General features: G+C 49.0%; 1 protein-coding gene across 6 annotated transcripts in view; it reads left to right on the top strand.

Moving 5' to 3' along the window:
• Positions 1 to 25,838, top strand: part of HGS (hepatocyte growth factor-regulated tyrosine kinase substrate) — a 102,234-nt gene that overhangs the window by 74,787 nt on the left and 1,609 nt on the right. For 5 of the 6 annotated variants that reach the window (XM_063961190.1, XM_063961191.1, XM_063961187.1 and 2 more), the window contains 2 exons: positions 25,458 to 25,568; positions 25,731 to 25,826. In XM_063961190.1, the coding sequence (XP_063817260.1) occupies positions 25,458 to 25,568; positions 25,731 to 25,826 (207 nt within the window). Of the gene's footprint in view, positions 1 to 25,457; positions 25,569 to 25,730; positions 25,831 to 25,838 lie in introns of all 6 variants that reach the window. The other variant, XM_063961189.1, reaches the window with a different exon arrangement.

Genomic DNA, 25,838 nt, shown 5'->3' on the forward strand with positions numbered 1-25,838 from the left:
CACATCCCTGTCCCCCTTCCAAAAGGCAGGGTCAGGGATAGTGCAGCTGCTGATTGCAGCACGGGCGTGTCGGGCCTCTCTGAAAGAGCTCCCTCACAGCCCTCACATCCTCCTGCACTGGCTGGCCGGCGCTTACTGAAAAGCCCCGTCGGAGCCTCCGCACGTCTGCAGGAGTGAGGTATGTGAAACGGGGCGGTCAGCTCCCGCTGCCGCCCCGACGTATGGGGACATAGTGCTGGGTGACGGCAAGTGGCAGAGCGGCTCTCCCCTCTCAGCCTCCGGCATCTTCCCGCTCAGGCGCCCGCCCATTCCGGCCCGCTCAGAACCTCCGTGCAGGCACGCGGCTCTCTCCACTCAGACGCCCGCACGTTCGGCACGGACCTCCGTGCAGGCGCCGCGGCTCTCCCCACTCAGACGCCCGCACGTTCGGCACAGACCTCCGTGCAGGCGCAGCGGCTCTCCCCACTCAGGCGCCCGCACGGTCGGCACAGACCTCCGTGCAGGCGCCGCGGCTCTCCCCGCTCAGGTACCCGCCCGTTAGGCCACAGCCTCCGGCCAGGCACCTCGGAACAGCAGCGCTACCTGGGTAGCTGACACGCTATATATAGGAGCCCACCGCTGGGACACACGAGGCACATAGCGCTCTACGATACCCGCTGGGGGCCCACACGCTGCGCTGCCGCTGTAATAAGATAAACAGCCATTACAGGGGGGACATATCAGTGAAATACTGCAGCAGCAGAGGGATTATTACAGTATAATCAGTGAATGCAGCACTGTGATTATATGTATAAGTAGAGCAGGGCAGCCATTTTTAACAGCTTCCTGTGTCTTCCTCTGTGATTCCAGAACGTTCCTGTCCTACATCTCTTCTCCACCGGAGGCGCAGGGGTGTTCGTGGGAATTTGGGATCAAATTTCATAGTACTGGCCACGTGTATTGCACTGGGCCAGATATATATATACAGAGCCACCTTATTGCTATTTTACTGAGCCGTGCAGGTGTCTGTGTTTTGTGTATTGTATTGTCTGTCGCCATAATGAGTAAGACACCAGCAAAAACTAAAAAGCATATTTGCAAAGTATGTGGCAGTGTGTTACCGGATGGATCTACCACATGTAACGTATGTTTTGTGGATTCCGTTCAGAATACCATTTCTGCTCCGGTTTTGCAACCAATTTCATCACCGGACCCTCCGTGGGGTATGTTAGTAAATGTACTGGAGAAATTTCAGACAGAAATGACCGCTGCTCGTCTGGAGCGAGAAACGCTAAGAGCTGAGTCTAGGGTGAGACCGCCAGAACTACCGGAGGCGTCTCAGCCTTGCGTAGGGTCCAAATCCATTTTGGGCAAACGGGATAATTTTCATATGTCTTATGATTTTCCAGTGTCTGCTATGTTGCAGTCTGACGATTCCATCCCAGACCTCACGGAACACGATGAGGGGGAGGAGGGCGAAGTGGAGTCAGACGGCGAGGATGTTAACAGTTCCGGCATTGATGATCTCATCAGAGCGGTACGGCAGTCGCTAAGGTTTCCTGAAGCTGAGCAGCCTCTCACCAATGATCAGGTCATATTTACTAAACGACGGAAGACGCCAGTAAGTTTTCCTGTGTCGGATTCTCTAAATCAGATGTTAGTAGAATCCAGACAGAATCCAGATAAACGGTTTTCTATACCTCGCAGATTTAAGTCTAGTTATCCGTTTCCAGAATCGGTAACGGGTACATGGGAGAATCCACCAATAGTTGATTCTTCAGTGTCAAAGCTTACCAAGAAATTAACCATACCAGTGCCATCAGCTACTACGCTTAAAGATCCGTCAGATCGTAAGATAGAAACTATGCTTAAATCCATGTATGTAGCAGCAGGTGTGATGCTAAGACCTGGATTGGTTGGCATTTGGGTCACTAAGGCGCTCATAATATGGCTTACAGAACTCAAATCGGCTTTACATGACGAAAACCTGATAATTCAGGTGAATCAAATGATTGAGGCTGTAGAGTATCTCTGTACAGCGTCTACTGACGTCTGTCAGCTCACTTCTCGTATTTCATCTTCGCTAGTTACGGCACGAAGAGCACTCTACCTGCGTACTTATCAAGCGGAGGCAGAGGTCAAACGAAGTATAGAGGCGTTGCCTTACGATGGCAAGAAGTTGTTTGGTCCAGAATTGGACGCATGGATTAAGGAGGCTACGGGAGGTAAGTCTGTGTTCTTACCATTGCCTCCACCTGCGCCAAGAAGAAGGTACGCTGGACCTTCGTTCAAATCCTTTAGACCTCAGCCCTTTCGAGGACGTGGCAGAGGATCCGCCACGCCAGCTAGACGTGGTCGAGGACGTGGTTTCCGTCAAACCAACACAACTCGCCAAGACGCTAAGGTTACCGACAAGCCAGTGGCATGACGGGTTACCAGCCCATCTCGGATCTCCAATTGTGGGAGCACGCCTTCACACGTTCCATGGGGCGTGGTTCCACACGTCCGCGGAGGGCTGGATTCGCAATTTAGTGTTAAAAGGTTACAAAATAGAGTTCGACTGTCTTCCGCCTCTGCGGTTTTTCAAGACAGGTTTGCCTCTGTCGGACGACAAGAGGACAGTTTTGCAAATTGCCATTCAGTCCTTACTGGATTCGGCAGTGTTGATTCCGGTCCCTGTACACCAACAGGGTCAGGGTTATTATTCAAGTCTATTTGTGGTCCCGAAGCCGGATGGCTCAGTCAGACCAATATTGAACTTAAAGGGCCTCAATCAGTACGTAACTTACTACAGATTCAAAATGGAGTCTCTACGGTCGGTGATTGCGGGGTTAGAGACCAAGGAATTTATGATTGCGCTAGACCTCAAGGATGCGTACTTACACATTCCAATTTGGCAGCCTCATCAGAAATTCTTACGATTTGCAATACGCCAGAACCATTACCAGTTTCAGGCTCTGCCGTTTGGCCTGTCATCAGCGCCTCGGGTATTCACCAAAGTAATGTCTGTGATGATAGCTCACCTCAGATCCCTGGGAGTGACGATAGTTCCGTATTTAGACGATCTGCTCATCAAAGCTCCGTCTCAACAGATACTTACCCAACATGCGCTGCTAACTTACAATGTATTGGTTCACCACGGTTGGATTGTCAATTTCAAGAAATCACATCTGATTCCGTCTCAACGCCTTCAGTTCCTAGGTATGATTCTCGATACGGTCAATCAAAGGATTTACCTACCACAACAGAAAGTACAAATGCTACGCCATCTAGTACAATTAGTACTCAAACCACGCACAGTGTCGGTACACTTGTGCATTCGCCTGTTAGGCACAATGGTGGCAGCTTTCGAGGCGCTTCAGTTCGGGAGATTTCACTCTCGTCCATTTCAGCTGAACGTGCTTGCCCAGTGGTCGGGCTCGCATCTGCAGATTCACCACAGAGTGAGGTTGTCACCAATAGCAAGAGTTTCTCTGCTATGGTGGCTCAAGGAACACAATTTAACCGCAGGAAGACGGTTCGGAGTTTGCAATTGGATAATTCTAACTACGGACGCCAGTCTCAGAGGTTGGGGAGCGGTAATTCAAAATTGTCAGCTCCAGGGTCTCTGGGCGGATCACGAAAAATTGCTGTCAATAAATGTTCTAGAACTCCGCGCGATTTTCAATGCGCTACGACAAGCGGTGCACATGGTTCGCTCTCAGCCTGTCCAAGTGCAGTCGGACAATGCGACAGCGGTCGCATACATCAACAAACAAGGAGGAACGAGAAGCCGCATGGCAATGCGGGAAGTAGCTCGAATCCTCAATTGGGCAGAATACCACCAGGTGATATTGTCGGCCGTGTTCATTCCGGGAGTGGACAACTGGGAAGCGGATTATCTCAGTCGTCGGGATCTTCACCCAGGCGAATGGTCATTAAATCCAGAAGTGTTTCACATGTTGGTTCAGCGATGGGGTTATCCTCAGGTGGACCTGATGGCATCTCGACACAATCATCAAACGCCCCAGTATGTGTCCAGAACAAGAGATCCAAAGGCAGTCGCGGTGGATGCTCTCACTGTCGCGTGGCCGTACAGTCTGGTGTATCTGTTTCCACCGTTTCCGCTGCTCCCTCTGGTGCTAAAACGGATCAAAAGAGAGTCGCTCACAGTCATACTAGTGGCGCCTCATTGGCCTCGGAGAGCTTGGTTCTCGGATCTTCGAGGATTACTCGCAGACGATCCGTGGCCGCTCCCGATACGTCCAGACCTGTTACAACAGGGTCCTTTTCTTTACCCCGATTTAGCGCGGCTGCGTTTGACGGGGTGGCTGTTGAGACCGCCCTCTTAAAAAGAGAGGGCATTCCAGATTCAGTTATACCAACCATGTTACGAGCTAGAAAGCCGGTTACGGCAGCTCATTATTACAGAATATGGCGAGCCTATATAGGTTGGTGTGAAGCTCGGAAATTTCCGACATCAGCTTTCAAGTTATGCCGCCTTTTGTTGTTTCTACAATCAGGCTTAGATGGAGGATTGCGTTTATCTACACTAAAGGTGCAGGTATCTGCTTTGTCAATTTACTTTCAAAGACGATTGGCTCTATTGCCGTCTATACGCACCTTTCTCCAAGGTGTAATCAGGGTACAGCCTCCTTTCATTCCACCTACAGCGCCATGGGACTTGAATCTGGTTTTGGAGTTCTTACAGTCTTCATATTTTGAACCCTTACAACAAGTGGATATAAAGTTTCTCACTTGGAAAACAATTTTTCTCTTAGCCTTAGCTTCGGCAAGGCGTGTTTCGGATTTGGGTGCCTTGTCATGCAAGCCACCGTATTTGGTGTTTCATGATGACAGAGCGGAACTTCGGACGAATCCCGCCTTCTTACCAAAGGTAGTGTCATCTTTTCACATCAATCAACCAATAGTAGTTCCTGTGTTGACAGCACATTCCGGAACTCTGGATGTGGTTCGCGCATTACGCGTTTATGTATCCCGAACGTCTTCAGTTCGTAAGACGGATACGTTATTTGTTCTCTATGATGCTGCCAAGATGGGTTGGCCAGCATCTAAACAAACTTTATCCAGATGGATAAAACTGACCATACGCCAGGCTTACCTTCATGCTAGGTTACAACCGCCTACGTCAGTAACCGCTCATTCCACACGTTCTGTGGGAACTTCATGGGCAGCTGGTCGTGGGGCTTCTGCGACGCAGCTTTGCCGGGCGGCTACATGGTCTTCAGTGCACACGTTTGTGCGCTTTTACAAGTTTGATACTTTTGCGGCATCAGCATCTAGCTTTGGCCGCCTAGTGTTACAAGTGCCAAACTGCTCTCCCGCCCACGGGGGAAGCTTTGGTACGTCCCAAGAGTACTCCAGTGACCCCTAGTGGATGAAAAAGAAAATAGGATTTTGGTACTTACCAGGTAAATCCTTTTCTTTGAATCCATAGGGGTCACTGGACGCCCACCCAGAGCAGTTTACTTACTTGGGGTTAGTTCTGAGGATCTTATGGTAACACATTTTCACCGACTGGTTCAAGTTACAAGTGCTGGTTAGGGTGTCAACTGTTAGTTGTCAGTAACGTTATGGGTTAACTTCGTTATTGTCAGTTATGTTATATGTAATACTCCATTATTAACCTCTCTTAATTCCTGTTCGGCTCAGTAAAAAACACTGAGTAAGTGCTCGGGGATATGGAGGGGTGGAGTGTTACTAAATTTAAATATTCAGTGCTGTGTTCCTACGGAAGCCCGTCCATATCCCAAGAGTACTCCAGTGCCCCCTATGGATTCAAAGAAAAGGATTTACCTGGTAAGTACCAAAATCCTATTATTAAGATGCTATAAGGGAAAACACTTATATAAGGTTGTCCCTATATAATTATAGCGTTTTTGGTGTGTGCTGGCAAACTCTCCCTCTGTCTCTCCAAAGGGCTAGTGGGTCCTGTCCTCTATCAGAGCATTCCCTGTGTGTGTGCTGTGTGTCGGTACGTGTGTGTCGACAGGTAGGAGGACGATGTTGGTGAGGAGGCGGAGCAATTGCCTGTAATGGTGATGTCACTCTCTAGGGAGTCGACACCGGAATGGATGGCTTATTTAGGAAATTACGTGATAATGTCAACACGCTGCAAGGTCGGTTGACGACATGAGACGGCCGACAAACAATTAGTACGGTCCAGACGTCTCAAAAACACCGTCAAGGGTTTTAAAACGCCCGTTTACTTTAGTCGGTCGACACAGACACAGACAGGGACACTGAATCCAGTGTCGACGGTGAATAAACAAACGTATTCCTTATTAGGGCCACACGTTAAAGGCAATGAAGGAGGTGTTACGTATTTCTGATACTACAAGTACCACAAAAGAGGGTATTATGTGGGATGTGAAAAAACTACCATAGTTTTTCCTGAATCAGATAAATTAAATAAAGTGTGTGATGATGCGTGGGTTCCCCCCGATAGAAAATTATGGGCGGTATACCCTTTCCCGCCAGAAGTTAGGGCGCGTTGGGAAACACCCCTTAAGGTGGATAAGGCGCTCACACGCTTATCAAAACAAGTGGCGGTACCGTCTATAGATAGGGCCGTCCTCAAGGACCAGCTGACAAGGCTGGAAAATATAATAAAAAGTATATACACACATACTGGTGTTATACTGCGGCCAGCGATCGCCTCAGCCTGGATGTGCAGAGCTAGGGTGGCTTGGTCGGATTCCCTGACTAAAAATATTGATACCCTTGACAGGGACAGTATTTTATTGACTATAGAGCATTTCTATATATGCGAGATGCACAGAGGGATATTTGCACTCTGGCATCATGAATAAACGCGATGTCCATAACTGCCAGAAGATGTTATGGACACGACAGTGGTCAGGTGATGCAGATTCCAAACGGCACAGTATGGCCGTATACAGGAAGAGGACTTGTTTGGGGTCGGTCCATCGGACCTGGTGGTCACGGCAACTGCTGGAAAATCCACCGTTTTTTACCCTAAGTCACATCTCTGCAGAAAAAGACACCGTCTTTTCAGCCTCAGTCCTCTCGTCCCTATAAGATCATATCTGCCCAGGGATAGAGGAAAGGGAAGAAGACTGCAGCAGGCAGCCCATTCCCAGGAACAGAAGCGTTCCACCGCGTCTGACAAGTTCTCAGCATGGCGCTGAGACCGTACAGGACCCCTGGATCCTACAAGTAGTATCCCGGGGGTACAGATGGGAATGTCGAGACGTTTCCCCTTCGCAGGCTCCTGAAGTCTGCTTTACCAAGTCTCCCTCCGACAAGGAGGTAGTATGGGAAAAAATTCACAAGCTGTATTCCCAGCAGGTGATAATTAAATTACCCCTCCTACTACAGAAAAGGGGTATTATTCCACACTATATTGTGGTACTGAAGCCAGAAGGCTAGGTGAGACTTATTCTAAAAATGTTTTTTTTGAACACTTACAAAGGTTCAAATTAAGATGAAGTCACTCAGAGCAGTGATAACGAACCAGGAATAAGGGGACTATATAGTGTCCCGGGACATCAGGGATGCTTACCTCTATGTCCCAAATTTGCCCTTCTCACTAAGGGTACCTCAGGTTCGTGGTTCAGAACTGTCACTATCAGTTTCAGACGCTGCCGTTTGGATTGTCCACGGCACCCTGGGGTCTTTACCAAGGTAATGGCCGAATTGATGATTCTTCTTCGAAGAAAAGGCGTCTTAATTATCCCTTACTTGGACGATCTCCTGATAGGGGCATAGTCCAGGGAACAGTTGGAGGTCGGAGTAGCACTATCTCGGATACTGCTACAATCAGCACGGGTGGATTCTAAATATTCCAAAATCGCAGCTGATCCCGACGACACGTCTGCTGTGCCTAGGGATGATTCTGGACACAGTCCAGAAAAAGGTGTTTCTCCCGGAAGAGAAAGCCAGGGAGTTATCCGAGCAAGTCAGGAACCTCCTAAAAACAGTGCATCATTGCACAAGGGTCCTGGTAAAAATGGTGGCTTCCTACGAAGCAATTCCATTCGGCAGATTTCACGTAAGAACTTTTCAGTGGGATCTGCTGGACAAATGGTCCGGATCGCATCTTCAGATGCATCAGCGGATAACCCAATATCCAAGGACAAGGGTGTCTCTCCTGTGGTGGTTATAGAGTGCTCATCTTCTAGAGGGCAGCAGATTCGGCATTCGGAATTGGATGCTGGTAACCACGGAGCCCAGCCTGAGAGGCTGGGGAGCAGTCACACAAGGAAAAAATTTCCAGGGAGTGTGATCAAGTATGGAGACTTTTCTCCACATAAATATACTGGAGCTAAGGGTAAATTTATAATGCTCTAAGCTTAGCAAGACCTCTGCTTCAAGGTCAGCCGGTATTGATCCAGTGGGAAAAACATCACGGCAGTCGCCCACGTAAACAGACAGGGCGACACAAGAAGCAGGAGGGCAATGGCAGAAACTGCAAGGACTTTTCGCTGGGCGGAAAATCATGTGATAACACTGTCAGCAGTTTTTCATCCCGGGAATGGAAACTGGGAAGCAGACTTCCTCAGCACGACCTCCACCCGGGAGAGTGGAAACTTCATTGAGAAGTTTTTTCCACATGATTGTAAACCGTTGGGAAATACCAAAGGTGGACATGATGGCGTCCCGTCTGAACAAAAAACGGGACAGGTATTGCGCCAGGTCAAGAGACCCTCAGGCAATAGATGTGGACGTTCTGGTAACACCGTGGGTGTACCAGTCGGTGTATGTGTTCCCTCCTCTGCTTCTCATACCTAAGGTGCTGAGAATTATAAGACGTAGAGGAGTAGGAACTATACTCATGGCTCCGGATTGGCCAAGAAGGACTTGGTACCCGGAACTTCAAGAGATGCTTACAGAGGTCTTATGGCCTCTGCCGCTAAGAAGGGACTTGCTTCAGCAAGTACCATGTCTGTTCCAAGACTTACCGCAGCTGCGTTTGTCGGCATGGCGATGGAAAGCCGGATCCTAAGGGAAAAAAGGCATTCCGGAAGAGGTCATTCCTACCCTGGTCAAAGCCAGAAAGGAGGTGACCGCACAACATTATCACCACGTGTGGCGAAAATATGTTGCGTGGTGTGAGGCCAGGAAGGCCCCACAAAGAAATTTCAACTCGGTCGTTTCCTGCATTTCCTGCAAACAGGAGTGTCTATGGGCCTCAAATTGGGGTCCATTAAGGTTCAAATTCGGCCCTGTAAATTTTCTTCCAGAAAGAATTGGCTTCAGTTCCTGAAGTCCAGAAGTTTGTCAAGGGAGTATTGCATATACAAACCCCTTTTTTGTGCCTCCAGTGGCACTGTGGGATCTCAACGTAGTTCTGGGATTCCTCAAATCACATTGGTTTAAAACCAGTCGAATATGTGGATTTGAAGCATCTCACATAAAAAGTGACCATGCTCTTGGCCCTGGCCTGGACCAGGCGAGTGTCAAATTGGTGGTTTTTTCTCAAAAAAGCCCATATCTGTTTGTCCATTCGGACAGGGCAGAGCTGCGGACTCGTCCCCAGTTCTCTCCCTAAGGTGGTGTCAGTGTTTCACCTGAACCAGCTTATTGTGGTGCCTTGCACCTACTAGGGACTTGGAGGACTCCAAGTTGCTAGGAGTTGTCAGGGCCCTGAAAATATGTTCCAGGACAGCTGGAGTCAGAAAATCTGACTCGCTGTTTATACTGTATGCACCCAACAAGTTGGGTGCGCCTGCTTCTAAGCAGGCGATTGCTCGTTGGATTTGTAACACAATTCAACTTGCACATTCTGAGGCAGGCCTGCCACAGTCTAAATCGGTTAAGGCCCATTCCACAAGGAAGGTGGGCTCATCTTGGGCGGCTGCCCGAGAGGTCTCGGCATTACAACTCTGCCGAGCAGCTACGTGGTCAGGGGAGAACACGTTTGTAAAATTCTACAAATTTGATATCCTGGCAAAAGAGGACCTGGAGTTCTCTCATTCGGTGCTGCAGAGTCATCCGCACTCTCCCGCCCGTTTGGGAGCTTTGGTATAATCCCCATGGTCCTTTCAGGAACCCCAGCATCCACTAGGACGATAGAGAAAATAAGAATTTACTTACCGATAATTCTATTTCTCGGAGTCCGTAGTGGATGCTGGGCGCCCATCCCAAGTGCGGATTATCTGCAATACTTGTACATAGTTACAAAAATCGGGTTATTATTGTTGTGAGCCATCTTTTCAGAGGCTCCGCTGTTATCATACTGTTAACTGGGTTTAGATCACAAGTTGTACGGTGTGATTGGTGTGGCTGGTATGAGTCTTACCCGGGATTCAAAATTCCTCCCTTATTGTGTACGCTCGTCCGGGCACAGTACCTAACTGGCTTGGAGGAGGGTCATGGGGGGAGGAGCCAGTGCACACCACCTGATCCTAAAGCTTTACTTTTTGTGCCCTGTCTCCTGCGGAGCCGCTATTCCCCATGGTCCTTTCAGGAACCCCAGCATCCACTACGGACTCCGAGAAATAGAATTATCGGTAAGTAAATTCTTATTTTCTCTGACGTCCTAGTGGATGCTGGGTACTCCGTAAGGACCATGGGGTATAGACGGGCTCCGCAGGAGACTGGGCACTCTTAAAAGAAAGATTAGGTACTATATCTGGTGTGCACTGGCTCCTCCCTCTATGCCCCTCCTCCAGACCTCAGTTAGTATCTGTGCCCGGCCAGAGCTGGATGCACCCTAGGGGCTCTCCTGAGCTTCCTATAAAAGAAAGTATTTGTTAGGTTTTTTATTTTCAGTGAGATCTGCTGGCAACAGACTCACTGCTACGTGGGACTGAGGGGAGAGAAGCGAACCTACCTGCTTGCAGCTAGCTTGGGCTTCTAAGGCTACTGGACACCATTAGCTCCAGAGGGATCGAACACAGGCCCAGTCCTCGGTCGTCCGGTCCCGGAGCCGCGCCGCCATCCCCCTTGCAGAGCCAGAAGAACGAAGAGAAGTTGAAAATCGGCGGCTGAAGACTCCGGTCTTCATTAAGGTAGTGCACAGCACTGCAGCTGTGCGCCATTGCTCCCTTAGCACACCACACACTCCGGTCACTGATGGGTGCAGGGCGCTGGGGGGGGCGCCCTGGGCAGCAATTAGATTACCTTACTTGGCGAAAAGCACATAATACAGTCTGATAAACTGTATATGTGCATTAACCCCCGCCATTAAAGTACATAAAAGGACAGAAGCCTGCCGCTGAGGGGGCCGGGCCTTCTTCCTCAGCACACCGGCGCCATTTTCTCTTAACAGCTCAGCTGGAAGGAAGCTCCCCAGGCTCTCCCCGGCAGTATCCTGGTACACAAAGGGTAAAAAAGAGAGGGGGGGCACATAAATTTAGGCGCAAAACTGTGTATATAAGCTGCTATAGGGGAAAAATCACTCAGTATAGTGTACATCCCTGTATTATATAGCGCTGTGGTGTGTGCTGGCATACTCTCTCTCTGTCTCTCCAAAGGGCCTGGTGGGGGAACTGTCTTCAAATAGAGCATCCCCTGTGTGTGTGGTGTGTCGGTACGCGTGTGTCGACATGTCTGAGGTAAAAGGCTCCTCTAAGGAGGTGATAGAGCGGATAAGTGTGTGGGAGGGTGTCTCCGTCAACAACGCCGACACCTGTTTGGATATGTGTAAGTGCTGAGGTAAAATTATTGCACAAAAGGTTAGGGAACAGAAAGGAAATCTACCCTGGTCTGTCCCTATGTCACAGAGTCCTTCAGAGTCTCTCTATATTCACTATCCAAAATAACAAAGTATCGACACGAAGTTTAACTCCACTGTCGACTACGATAATGCAAAGTTACAGCCAAGAGGGCTAAAAGATATTCAATATATGATTATTGGAATAAAAGATGATTTGCATATCACTGATGACTCATCTGTCCCTGACACGAGAGTACACATGTTAAGGGGAAGAATGCTGAGGTAAATTTCCCTTCTCTCATGAGGAAAAAGAGCGGGAATCTCCAGACAAGAGACGGCAGCTTCCCACAAGAGAATTCTCAGGCTGTATCCTTTCCCCACTAGGGCCAGGATGTGTTGAGAATCTTCCCCATGGGTGTCCTGTTTGCACTAGCTATTCTCAGGGATCCTGCAGATAGCGTGCACATTCTAGTATACTACCCAGACCGGCGATTGTGTCGGCATGGGTTTATAGCGCTGTGGCAGCGTGGACAGGTACCTTATCAGCAGAGATTGAGACCCTAGTATGCATATAAATATTTTAAGATGCTGTCTTAAGTGATAGATATATAATTATAAAGCATGCCCAAAGGGACATGAGTATACTGGGTCCTAGAGACAAAAGCTATGTCGATTTCTGCTTGACGTGTCCTGTAGAATATACATTGGACAGATGATGCCGACTTAAGAGGCATATGGAAGGCTGAGGATTGTGTGGAGAAATGCTCTCGGGCCTGGTCTCCACAGTTATAGCTGGTAATTCTGATATTTTGCCTTATATTCCTGCACAGCCTAGGAAAGCACGACATTATTAAATGCAGCTTTTCGAATAAAGAAACAAGAAAGTCTGAGGTGCGTCCTTTCTTGTCAGAGCCGGGGGCAGAGGAAAGAAGCTGTACAACACAGCTAGTCCCCAGGAACAGAAGTCCTCCCCGGCCTCTACAAAAATCCACCGCATGTCGCTGGGGCTCCACAGGCGGAGCTAGGCCCGGTGGGGACACGCCTTCGTAAGTTCAGCCACAAGTGGGTTCACTCCCTGTTAGATCCCTGGGCAATAGAAATTGTATCGCAGGGATACAGGCTGGACTGTGAGAAGATGCCCCCTCACCGAGGACCCGGCGGGCTTCCCCCCAAGAGAGGGAGCCAGTGTTAACTGCAATTCGTAAATTGTATCTTCAACAGGTGGTGGTCAAGGGTCCCCTCCTTCAACAAGAGGGTGTTATTATTCGACCATGTTATAATCCCGAAACCAGACGGTTCGGTTAGACCCATATTGAATTAAAATCCCTGAACATATACCTGAAAAGGTTCAGGTTCAAGATGGAATCGCTAAGAGCGGTCATTGCATGCCTGAAATGAATCGGGACATAAGGGATGCATACCTTCGTGTCCCCATTTATCCACCTCATCAGGCGTACCTCAGAATTGCAGTACGGGATTGTCATTACAAATTTCACCAAGTTAATGGCGGATATGATGGTGCTCCTGCGGAAGCAAGGTGTCACTATTATCACATACTTGGATGATCTCCTCATAAAAGCGAGATCAAGAGAGCAGTTGTTGGACAGCGTATCACCTTCTCTGGAAGTGAAACGGCAACACGACTGGATTCTATATATTCCAAAGTCGCAGTTGGTTCCTACAGCTCATCTGCCTCGCCTAGGCATGATCCTAGACACAGACCAGAAGAGGGTTTATCTCCCGATAGAGAGAGCTCAGGAGCTTATGACACTGGTCAGGAATCCATTGAAAACCAAAACAGGTGTCAGTGCATCACTGCACTCGAGTCCTGGGAAGGATGATGGCATCATACGAGGCCATCCCCTTCGGCTGGTTCCATGCAAGGACAATGGAACTTACTGGACAAGTGGTCCGGATCACATCTTCAGATGCATCGGTTAATCACCCTATCCCCCAGGGCCAGGGTGTCTCTCCTGTGGTGGCTGCAGAGTGCTCACCTTCTCGAGGGCCGCAGATTCGGCATTCAGGACTGGGTCCTGGTGACCACGGATGCAAGCCTCCGAGGGTGGGGGGCAGTTACACAGGGAAGAAAATTCCAAGGTTTGTGGTCAAGCCAACAGACTTGCCTTCACATCAATATCCTGGAACTAAGGGCCATATACAACGCCCTAAGTCAAGCGGAGTTCCTGCTTCGCGACCAACCGGTTCTGATCCAGTCAGACCGCAGGGGCTCATGTAAACCGCCAGGGCGGCACAAGGAGCAGGGTGGCGAGGGTAGAAGCCACCAGAATTCTTCGCTGGGCGGAGAATCAAGTAAGCGCACTGTCAGCACTGTTCATTCCGGGAGTGGACACGACCTCCACCCGGGAAAGTGGTGACTTCATCAGGAAGTCTTCACGCAGTTTTGCAAATTGATGGAAACTGCCTCAGGTGGACTACATGGCGTCCCACCTCAATAAAAAGATAAAAAAGGTTTTACGCTGGGTCAAGGGACTCTCAGGCGATAGCTGTGGTCGCACTAGTAACACCATGGGTGTTCCAGTCGGTCTATATATTCCCTCCTCTTCCTCTCAGACCCAAGGGCTGAGAATTAAAATAAACGGAGGAGTGTGAACAATATTCTTTGCTCCGGATTGGCCAAGAAGGACTCGGTACCCGGAACTGCAAGAAATGCTCTCAGAGGACCCATGGCCTCTGCCTCTCAGTCAGGACATGTTGCAACAGGGACCCTGTCTGATCCAAGACTTACCGCGGCTGCGTTGGACGGCATGGCGGTTGAACGCCGGATCCTAGCGGAAAAGGGCATTCCGGATGCAGTTATTCCTATGCTGATAAAGGCTAGGAAAGACGTGACGGCAAGACTTTTTCACTGTATATGGCGAAAATAGGTTGCTTGGTGTGTGGCCGGGAAGGCCCTACAGAGGAATTCCAGGGGGGTCGATTCCTGCACTTCCTACAGTCAGGAGTGACTATGGGCCTAAAATTAGGATCCATAAAGGCCAAGATTTCGGCCCTATCCCTTTTTCTCTCAAAAAGAACTGGCTTCACTGCCTGAAGTTCGGACGTTGTTACAGGGGTGCTGCATATTCAGCCCCTTTTGTGCCTCCAGTGGCACCTTGGGATCTTAACGTGTGTTGGATTCCTAAAATCCCACTGGTTTGAGCCACTTAAGACCGTGGAGCTAAAATATCTCACGTGGAAAGTGGTCATGCTTTTGGCCTTAGCTTGGACTAGGCGTGTGTCAGAATTGGCGGCTTTGTCATGTAAAAGCCCATATCTGATCTTCCATATGGAAAGGGCAGAATGGAGGACTCGTCCCCAATTTCTCCCTAAGGTGGTATCATCGTTTCATTTGAACCAACCTATTGTGCCTGCGGCTACTAGGGACTTGGAGGATTCCAAGTTGCTGGACGTAGTCCGGGCCCTGAAACTTTGTTTCCAGGACGGCTAGAGTCAGAAAAACTGACTCGCTATTTATCCTGCATGCACCCAACAAGCTGGGTGCTCCTGCTTCAAAGCAGACTATTGCTCGCTGGATCTGTAGCACCATTCAGCTTGCACATTCTGCGGCTGGACTGCCGCATCCTAAATCAGTAAAAGCCCATTCCACGAGGAAGGTGGGCTCTTCTTGGGCGGCTGCCCGAGGGGTCTCGGCTTTACAACTTTGCCGAGCTGCTACTTGGTCGGGTTCAAACACTTTTGCAAAATTCTACAAGTTTGATACCCTGGCTGAGGAGGACCTTGAGTTTGCTCATTCGGTGCTGCAGAGTCATCCGCACTCTCCCGCCCGTTTGGGAGCTTTGGTATAATCCCCATGGTCCTTACGGAGTACCCAGCATCCACTAGGACGTCAGAGAAAATAAGAATTTACTCACCGGTAATTCTATTTCTCGTAGTCCGTAGTGGATGCTGGGAGCCCGTCCCAAGTGCGGACTCTCTGCAATACATGTATATAGTTATTGCTTAACTAAAGGGTTATTGTATGAGCCATCTGTTGAGAGAGGCTCAGTTATTGTTCATACTGTTAACTGGGTATAGTTATCACGAGTTGTACAGTGTGATTGGTGTGGCTGGTATGAGTCTTACCCTGGATTCCAAATCCTTTCCTAGTAATGTCAGCTCTTCCGGGCACAGTTTCCCTAACTGAGGTCTGGAGGAGGGGCATAGAGGGAGGAGCCAGTGCACACCAGATATAGTACCTAATCTTTCTTTTAAGAGTGCCCAGTCTCCTGCGGAGCCCGTCTATACCCCATGGTCTTTACGGAGTACCCAGCATCCACTACGGACTACGAGAAATAGAATTACCGGTGAGTAAATTCTTATTTTTTCCTATCCTCAGGAGGAAAAGGAAAGTCCACCGGTAGTGGATGCATATGTGTCCAGGTTGTCACGGAAGATTGTGTTAACTGTCTCCCTGAAAGACACAGCTGATCGTAAAATTGAGACTACACTCAAATCCTTGTACACAGCTGCTGGGGTGGCTCAGAGACCCACTATAACATGTGCGTGGATTACTAAAGACCAGTAGAGTCGTTGGTGATGCTCCTGCTACGGATGTGGTTCTCTTCTGACTCTCCATTCTGGTACTGCTGCTGGAAGAATGGGATAGGTCAGTCCACGATCAATGGTGTAACACATCTACTACCAAGGTTTATACAGACCCCAATATGGTGAATGCATACATGTACCCAGTTCCAGTTTTTGTAAGTCCACATATCCAGGAAGACCTACTCAGGAACTACTCTACAGTCCTTTCGGACTGCCAAGTGTAAGGGCAAAGTCATAGGATCTTCTACTGCCAACAGAGGCGCTAGAGGTAAACCACTCAAACCAACAACTGCCGGTTCTCAGGAACAGAGCTCCAATTCTGCTTCCTCAAAGCCTTCTGCATGACGGTGGACCACAAGGCCAGGAAGACTGGCAGATGGGAGCCCGACTAAAAAATTTCAGTCACATCTGGACAACATCACGCCAGGATCCCTGGGTCATAGATCTTATTTCCCAGGGCTACAGACTGGAGTTTCAGGAGCTCCCACCTCACAGATTCTTCATATCAGGCTTACCAGTTTCATAAGAGGCAAGTATAACCTTACAGGATGCCATTCAAAAACTGGTACAGCCTCAGGTCATTGTTCCAGTTCCACCTCATCTTCAAAAGATGGGATATTATTCCTACCTGTTTGTGGTAGGCCAATTTTGAATCTAAAATCATTGAACCCGTACTTACGAGTGTTCAAATTCAAGATGGGGTCTCTGAGAGCGGTGATCTCAGGTCTGGAGGAGGGGAATTCCTAGTGTCTCTGGATAGCAAGGATGCGTACCTTCACATTCCGATCTGGCCGCCTCACCAGGCTTATCTACGCTTTGCACTACAGGACTGTCACTACCAGTTCCAGGCCCTGCCATTTGGTCTCCACAGCACCGAGGGTGTTCACCAAGGTGATGGCAGAGATGATGTTTCTCCTTCGCAAGCAGGTAGTGAACATATTTCCGTACCTAGACGATCTTCTGATAAAGGCACCGTCCATGGAAAGGTTGTCGGACAGCATTGATCTCACAACCAATCTACTCCTGGATCACGGGTAGATTCTAAATCTCCCGAAATCTCACTTAGAGCCAACTCGGAAGCTCCCATTTCTGGGAATGATATTGGACACAGAGTCGCAGAATGTTTCTCTGACGTCCTAGTGGATGCTGGGAACTCCGTAAGGACCATGGGGAATAGCGGCTCCGCAGGAGACTGGGCACAAAAGTAAAAGCTTTCTGACTAGCTGGTGTGCACTGGCTCCTCCCCCTATGACCCTCCTCCAAGCCTCAGTTAGATTTTTGTGCCCGGCCGAGAAGGGTGCATGCTAGGTAGCTCTCCAGAGCTGCTTAGAGTAAAAGTTTTAAATAGTTTTTTTTATTTTCAGTGAGACCTGCTGGCAACAGGCTCACTGCATCGTGGGACTAAGGGGAGAAGAAGCGAACTCACCTGAATGCAGAGTGGATTGGGCTTCTTGGCTACTGGACATTAGCTCCAGAGGGACGATCACAGGTTCAGCCTGGATGGGTCCCGGAGCCGCGCCGCCGGCCCCCTTACAGAGCCAGAAGAGCGAAGAGGTCCGGAAAAATCAGCGGCAGAAGACGTTCCTGTCTTCAATAAGGTAGCGCACAGCACTGCAGCTGTGCGCCATTGCTCTCAGCACACTTCACACTCCGGTCACTGAGGGTGCAGGGCGCTGGGGGGGAGCGCCCTGAGACGCAATAAAACATGTTTAAAACCTTATATGGCTAAAGAAATGCATCACATATAGCTCCTGGGCTATATGGATGCATTTAACCCCTGCCAGTTTTCCTAAAAAAAGCGGGAGAAAAGGCCGCCGAAAAGGGGGCGGAGCCTATCTCCTCAGCACACAAGCGCCATTTTCCCTCACAGCTCCGCTGGAAGGACGGCTCCCTGACTCTCCCCTGCAGTCCTGCTACAGAATCAGGGTAAAACAAGAGAGGGGGGGCACTAATTGGCAGAAAATACATATACAGCAGCTATAGAAGGGAGAAACACTTATATAAGGTTATCCCTGCATATATATAGCGCTCTGGTGTGTGCTGGCAAACTCTCCCTCTGTCTCCCCAAGGGGCTCGTGGGGTCCTGTCCTCTATCAGAGCATTCCCTGTGTGTGTGCTGTGTGTCGGTACGATTGTGTCGACATGTATGAGGAGGAAAATGATGTGGAGGCGGAGCAATTGCCTGTAATAGTGATGTCACCCCCTAGGGAGTCGACACCTGACTGTATGGTAGTATGGAAGGAATTACGTGACAGTGTCAGCACTTTGCAAAAAACTGTTGACGACATGAGACAGCCGGCAAATCAGCTAGTGCCTGTCCAGGCGTCTCAAACACCGTCAGGGGCTCTAAAGCGCCCGTTACCTCAGATGGTCGACACAGACCCAGACACGGATACTGACTCCAGTGTCGACGGTGACGAGACAAACGTAATGTCCAGTAGGGCCACACGTTACATGATCACGGCAATGAAGGAGGCTTTGAACATTTCTGATACTACAAGTACCACAAAAAGGGGTATTATGTGGGGTGTGAAAAAACTACCCATAGTTTTTCCTGAATCAGATGAATTAAATGAGGTGTGTGACAAAGCGTGGGTTTCCCCCGATAAAAAACTGCTGATTTCTAATAAATTATTGGCATTATACCCTTTCCCGCCAGAGGTTAGGGCGCGTTGGGAAACACCCCCTAGGGTAGATAAGGCGCTCACACGCTTATCAAAACAAGTGGCGTTACCGTCTCCTGATACGGCCGCCCTCAAGGAACCAGCTGATAGAAAGCTGGAAAATATCCTAAAGGGTATATACACACATACTGGTGTTATACTACGACCAGCAATCGCCTCAGCCTGGATGTGCAGCGCTGGAGTGGCTTGGTCGGATTCCCTGACTGAAAATATTGATACCCTGGATAGGGACAGTATATTATTGACTATAGAGCATTTAAAGGATGCATTACTATATATGCGAGATGCACAGAGGGATATTTGCACCCTGGCATCAAGAGTAAGTGTGTTGTCCATTTCTGCCAGAAGAAGTTTATGGACACGACAGTGGTCAGGTGATGCGGATTCCAAACGGCATATGGAAGTTTTGCCGTATAAAGGGGAGGAGTTATTTGGGGTCGGTCTGTCAGACCTGGTGGCCACGGCGACGGCTGGGAAATCCACCTTTTTACCCCAGGTCACCTCTCAGCAGAAAAAGACACCGTCTTTTCAAACTCAGTCCTTTCGTCCCCATAAGGGCAAGAGGGCAAAAGGCCACTCATTTCTGCCCCGGGGCAGAGGAAGGGGAAAAAGACTGCAGCAGGCAGCCTCTTCCAAGGATCAGAAGCCCTCCCCCGCTTCTGCCAAGTCTTCAGCATGACGCTGGGGCTTTACAAGCGGACTCAGGCACGGTGGGGGCCCGTCTCAAAAATTTCAACGCGCAGTGGGCTCACTCGCAAGTGGACCCCTGGATCCTGCAGGTAATATCACAGGGGTACAAATTGGAATTCGAGACGTCTCCCCCTCGCCGGTTCCTGAAGTCTGCTCTACCAACGTCTCCCTCCGACAGGGAGGCAGTATTGGAAGCTATTCACAAGCTGTATTCCCAGCAGGTGATAATCAAGGTACCCCTCCTACAACAGGGAAAGGGGTATTATTCCACGCTGTTTGTGGTACCGAAGCCGGACGGCTCGGTGAGACCGATTTTAAATCTGAAATCATTGAACACTTACATAAAAAGGTTCAAATTCAAGATGGAATCACTCAGAGCAGTGATAGCGAACCTGGAAGAAGGGGACTATATGGTGTCTCTGGACATCAAAGATGCTTATCTCCATGTCCCAATCTACCCTTCTCACCAAGGGTACCTCAGGTTTGTGGTACAGAACTGTCATTATCAGTTTCAGACGCTGCCGTTTGGATTGTCCACGGCTCCACGGGTCTTTACCAAGGTAATGGCCGAAATGATGATTCTTCTTCGAAGAAAAGGCGTCTTAATTATCCCTTACTTGGACGATCTCCTGATAAGGGCAAGATCCAGGGAACAGTTAGAGGTCGGAGTAGCACTATCTCAGGTGGTGCTACGTCAGCACGGGTGGATTCTAAATATTCCAAAATCGCAGCTGATTCCAACAACACGTCTACTGTTCCTAGGGATGATTCTGGACGCAGTCCAGAAAAAGGTGTTTCTCCCGGAGGAGAAGGCCAGGGAGTTATCCGAGCTAGTCAGGAACCTCCTGAAACCAGGACAAGTGTCAGTGCATCAATGCACAAGGGTCCTGGGAAAGATGGTGGCTTCTTACGAAGCGATTCCATTCGGAAGATTCCATGCAAGGACTTTTCAGTGGGATCTGCTGGACAAATGGTCCGGATCGCATCTTCAGATGCATCAGCGGATAACCCTATCTCCAAGGACAAGGGTGTCTCTCCTGTGGTGGTTGCAGAGTGCTCATCTTCTAGAGGGCCGCAGATTCGGCATTCAGGACTGGATTCTGGTGACCACGGATGCCAGCCTGAGAGGCTGGGGAGCAGTCACACAGGGAAGAAATTTCCAGGGCTTGTGGTCAAGCATGGAAACGTCTCTTCACATAAATATCCTGGAACTAAGGGCAATTTACAATGCCCTAAGCCAAGCAAGGCCTCTGCTTCAGGGTCAGTCGGTATTGATCCAATCGGACAACATCACGGCAGTCGCCCACGTAAACAGACAGGGCGGCACAAGAAGCAGGAGGGCAATGGCAGAAGCTGCAAGGATTCTTCGCTGGGCGGAAAATCATGTGATAGCACTGTCAGCAGTGTTCATTCCGGGAGTGGACAACTGGGAAGCAGACTTCCTCAGCAGACACGACCTCCACCCGGGAGAGTGGGGACTTCATCCAGAAGTCTTCCACATGATTGTAAACCGTTGGGAAAAACCAAAGGTGGACATGATGGCGTCCCGCCTCAACAAAAAACTAGACAGGTATTGCGCCAGGTCAAGGGACCCTCAGGCAATAGCTGTGGACGCTCTGGTAACACCGTGGGTGTACCAGTCAGTGTATGTGTTCCCTCCTCTGCCTCTCATACCCAAGGTATTGAGAATTATAAGACGGAGAGGAGTAAGAACTATACTCGTGGCTCCGGATTGGCCAAGAAGGACTTGGTACCCGGAACTTCAAGAGATGCTCACAGAGGACCCGTGGCCTCTACCTCTAAGGAAGGACCTGCTCCAGCAGGGACCTTGTCTGTTCCAAGACTTACCGCGGCTGCGTTTGACGGCATGGAGGTTGAACGCCGGATCCTGAAGGAAAAAGGCATTCCAGATGAAGTCATCCCTACCCTGGTCAAGACCAGGAAGGATGTAACCGCAAAACATTATCACCGCATTTGGCGAAAATATGTTGCGTGGTGTGAGGCCAGGAAGGCCCCTACAGAGTAATTTCAACTGGGTCGTTCCCTGCATTTCCTGCAAACATGACTATCTATGGGCCTAAAATTAGGGTCCATTAAGGTTCAAATTTCGGCCCTGTCGATCTTCTTCCAAAAAGAACTGGCTTCAGTGCCTGAAGTTCAGACGTTTGTCAAAGGGGTACTGCATATACAGCCTCCTTTTGTGCCTCCAGTGGCACCTTGGGATCTCAATGTAGTGTTGAGTCTCCTAAAATCACATTGGTTTGAACCACTCACCACTGTGGAATTGAAATATCTCACATGGAAAGTGGTCATGCTGTTAGCCCTGGCTTCAGCCAGGCGTGTCTCAGAATTGGCGGCTTTGTCATATAAAAGCCCTTACTTAATTTTTCATTCAGACAGGGCAGAACTGAGGACTCGCCCTCAATTTCTCCCTAAGGTGGTTTCAGCGTTTCACATGAACCAGCCTATTGTGGTGCCTGCGGCTACTAGGGACTTGGAGGACTCTAAGTTGCTGGATGTAGTCAGGGCCCTGAAAGTATATGTTTCCAGGACGGCTGGAGTCAGAAAATCTGACTCGCTGTTTATCCTGTATGCACCCAACAAGCTGGGTGCTCCTGCTTCTAAGCGGACGATTGCTCGTTGGATTTGTAGTACAATTCAGCTTGCACATTCTGTGGCCAGGGGCAAACATGTTTGCTAAATTCTACAAATTTGATACCCTGGCTGAGGAGGACCTGGAGTTCTCTCATTCGGTGCTGCAGAGTCATCCGCACTCTCCCGCCCGTTTGGGAGCTTTGGTATAATCCCCATGGTCCTTACGGAGTCCCCAGCATCCACTTAGGACGTTAGAGAAAATAAGAATTTACTTACCGATAATTCTATTTCTCATAGTCCGTAGTGGATGCTGGGCGCCCATCCCAAGTGCGGATTGTCTGCAATACTTGTATATAGTTATTGTTACAAAAATCGGGTTGTTTATTGTTGTGAGCCATCTTTTCAGAGGCTCCTACGTTTATCATACTGTTAACTGGGTTCAGATCACAAGTTGTACGGTGTGATTGGTGTGGCTGGTATGAGTCTTACCCGGGATTCAAGATCCTTCCTTATTATGTACGCTCGTCCGGGCACAGTATCCTAACTGAGGCTTGGAGGAGGGTCATAGGGGGAGGAGCCAGTGCACACCAGCTAGTCAGAAAGCTTTTACTTTTGTGCCCAGTCTCCTGCGGAGCCGCTATTCCCCATGGTCCTTACGGAGTTCCCAGCATCCACTACGGACTATGAGAAATAGAATTATCGGTAAGTAAATTCTTATTTTTTCTTCCGTTGGAAAAGGCATTGGTAATCCAGTCGATGGTTCGGGATGTCCTGAAGACAACCCGGATATCTGTGCATCTATGCATTCGCCTTCTGAGGAAAATGGTGGCATCTTACGAGGAGCTTCAGTACTGAAGGTTTCATGTGAGGCCCTTCCAGCTGGATCTGTTGCACAATTGGGCCGAATTGCATCTTCACATGCACCAGAGGATCGGTCTGTCACCAAAGGCCAGGATCTCCCTTCTGTGGCTCCGGACTTGTCACCTTATTTGAGGGCCGATGGTTCGGGATTCAGAATTGGATTCTGCTAATCACGGACGCAAGCCTCAGAGGTTGGGGAGCGGTCACCCAGGGGATGCAGTTTCAAGGAAGATGGTCAAGTCAGGAAGTCGTCCTTCCAATCAACATTCTGGAACCCAGGGCTGTATACAACACCCTTCTGCAGGCCTCATATCTTCTTCAGGATCAGGCCATTCAGGTTCAGTCGGACAATGTGACGGCAGTAACGTACATAAACCGACAGGGTGGAACGAAAAGCGGAGCAGTAATGTCAGAGGTATCAAGAATTCTCCTCTGGGCAGAACAACACGATGTGGCGTTGTCGGCGGTCTTCATTCCGGGAGTAGACAACTGAGAAGCAGACTTCCTCAGCAGACACGTCCTGCACTCGGGGGAGCGGGACCTTCACCCAGAGGTGTTCAGGTGCTTGACACGTCGATGGGAATGTCCACAAATCGACATGATGGTCTCTCGTCTCAACAAGAAGCTCAAGCAGTATTGTTCCAGTTCGAGAGCCCACAGGCAGTGGTAGTGGATGCTCTGACGACTCCATGGGTCTATCAGTTGGTATACGTGTTCCCTCCACTTGCGCTAATCCCAAGAATTCTGAAAAGAATAAAAAGGGAAAATGTTCATGCAATCCTCATTGCTCCGGACTGGCCAAGAAGGGACTGGTACGCAGACCTGGAGATGCTCCTGGAAGATCCGTAGCCTCTACCTCTTCGAGGATCTTCTGCAACAGGGCCCGTTCGTCTGTCACGACTTAACACGGCTACGTTTGACTGCATGGAAGTTGAATGGCTGATTCTAGCCAAGAGAGGCATCCCTGACCGGGTCATCCTGACTATGATCCAAGCCAGTAAGGGCGTAACGTCTAAACATTACCACCGTATTCAGAAGAAATACGTCTCTTGGTGTGAGAGCAGAAAATATTCTGCGTTGGAATTTCATCTGGGACGTTTCCTGCTTTTTCTGCAGTAGAGTGTGGATGTGGACCTACGTCTGGGCAAAACAATTGGTTTCTCTCCCTGAGGTCCCGACGTTCTTGAAAGGGGTTCTGCACATCCAGCCTCCCATGGCACCTTGGGATCTCAATTTGGTGCTGCAGTTCCTCCAGTCGGACTGGTTTGAACCGTTACAGGAGGAAGACTTAAAATATCTTATGTGGAAGACTGTCACACTGTTAGCCTTGGCTTCAGCAAGACGTGTGTCGGAGCTGGGGCGTTGTCTCACATGAGCACCTATTTAATTTTCCATAAGGACAGCTGAACTCAGGACTCGTCAGCAATTTCTTCCTAAAGTGGTGTCTTTGGATGTTGTAAGGGCTTTGAAGGTGTATGTGAAGAGGACAGCTCATCACAGGAAATCGGACTTGCTGTTTGTTCTTTATGATCCCAATAAGATTAGGTATCCTGCTTCAAAGCAGTCAATTGCACGCTGGATCAGGCTCAATATCCAGCATGCTTATTCCACGGCAGGATTGCCGGTTCCTAAATCTGTACAGGCCCACTCTACTAGGTCAGTGGGTTCTTTTTGGGCAGCTGCCCGCGGTGTCTTGGCTTTACAGCTCTGCCGAGCAGCTACTTGGTCAGGTTCGAATACGTTTGCAAAGTTCTATAAGTTCGATACTTTGGCTTCTGAGGACCTTCAGTTTGGTCAATCAGTTCTGCAGGAACCTCAGCACTCTCCCACCCGGTTTGGGAGCTTTGGTACTTCCTCATTTTACTAAATGGATTCCCAGTATCCACTAGGACGTAAGAGAAAATAGGATTTTAATTACCTACCGGTAAATCCTTTTCTTGTAGTCCGTAGAGGATAGTGGGTGTCCCCCCGGTGCTTCGTTCATCCTGCACTGTTACTTGGTTAAGTATTGTTGTTTGGTTCAGCTGTTGCTGTTCCTGTTCCAAGTTTGGTTAGCATGGCTTTCCTCTTCTTTGTGTATGCTGGTTCGGAATCTCACCACTATCCTTTTTATAGCCTTCTCTCAAAGTATGTCTGTCTCCTCGGGCACAGTTTCCTAGACTGAGTCTGTTAGGAGCGGCATAGAGGGAGGTGCCAGCCCACACTATCAAATTCCTAAAGTGCCTATGGCTCCTAGTGGTCCCGTCTATACCCGATGGTACTAAATGGATCCCTGGTATCCTCTACGGACTACGAGAAAAGGATTTACCGGTAGGTAATTAAAATCCAATTTTTTTTAAAAGATCTATCGTTCATATTGTCCAGTTTGTATGGATTAAACGATCCGCGCATCCACCTACATTGTGTGTAGAAAACTGGTACAATTTTTAAAAGAATGTTACGTCTTACTGGTTTGACTTTTCTATTTTACTTTAAAGAATGTGCCCTCCCAGAGCCTACCTTCCGTGTCCCAGAATCCTCCAGCCAGTGGGATGACTTACATGGGTACTCAATCTGTCCCTTTGGGTTATCAGCCTTATAATATGCAGGTTAGTCCAACTGTTGTGAAACGTTTAAAATCATAGCTTTTTCCTTCTTAAAAACAACTTTTTTCAGTATAGAATAAAAAATATCTTTGTCTAAACAAGATATCATTATCTGAAAGTGAAATGCCAGTAAATCAGTATTACATTTAAGAAATTTCTTCTTAGAACCTCATGTCTAATCTTCCCGGACAAGACCCAGCAATGAGCAACATGCCCTCCCAGCAACCTTTCCTAGGCGGACAGCAACCTATGTATCAACCAGTAAGTAAGTTC

Source organism: Pseudophryne corroboree, chromosome 3 (genome assembly GCF_028390025.1).
Source record: "Pseudophryne corroboree isolate aPseCor3 chromosome 3, aPseCor3.hap2, whole genome shotgun sequence".
Lineage (NCBI taxonomy): Eukaryota > Metazoa > Chordata > Amphibia > Anura > Myobatrachidae > Pseudophryne > Pseudophryne corroboree.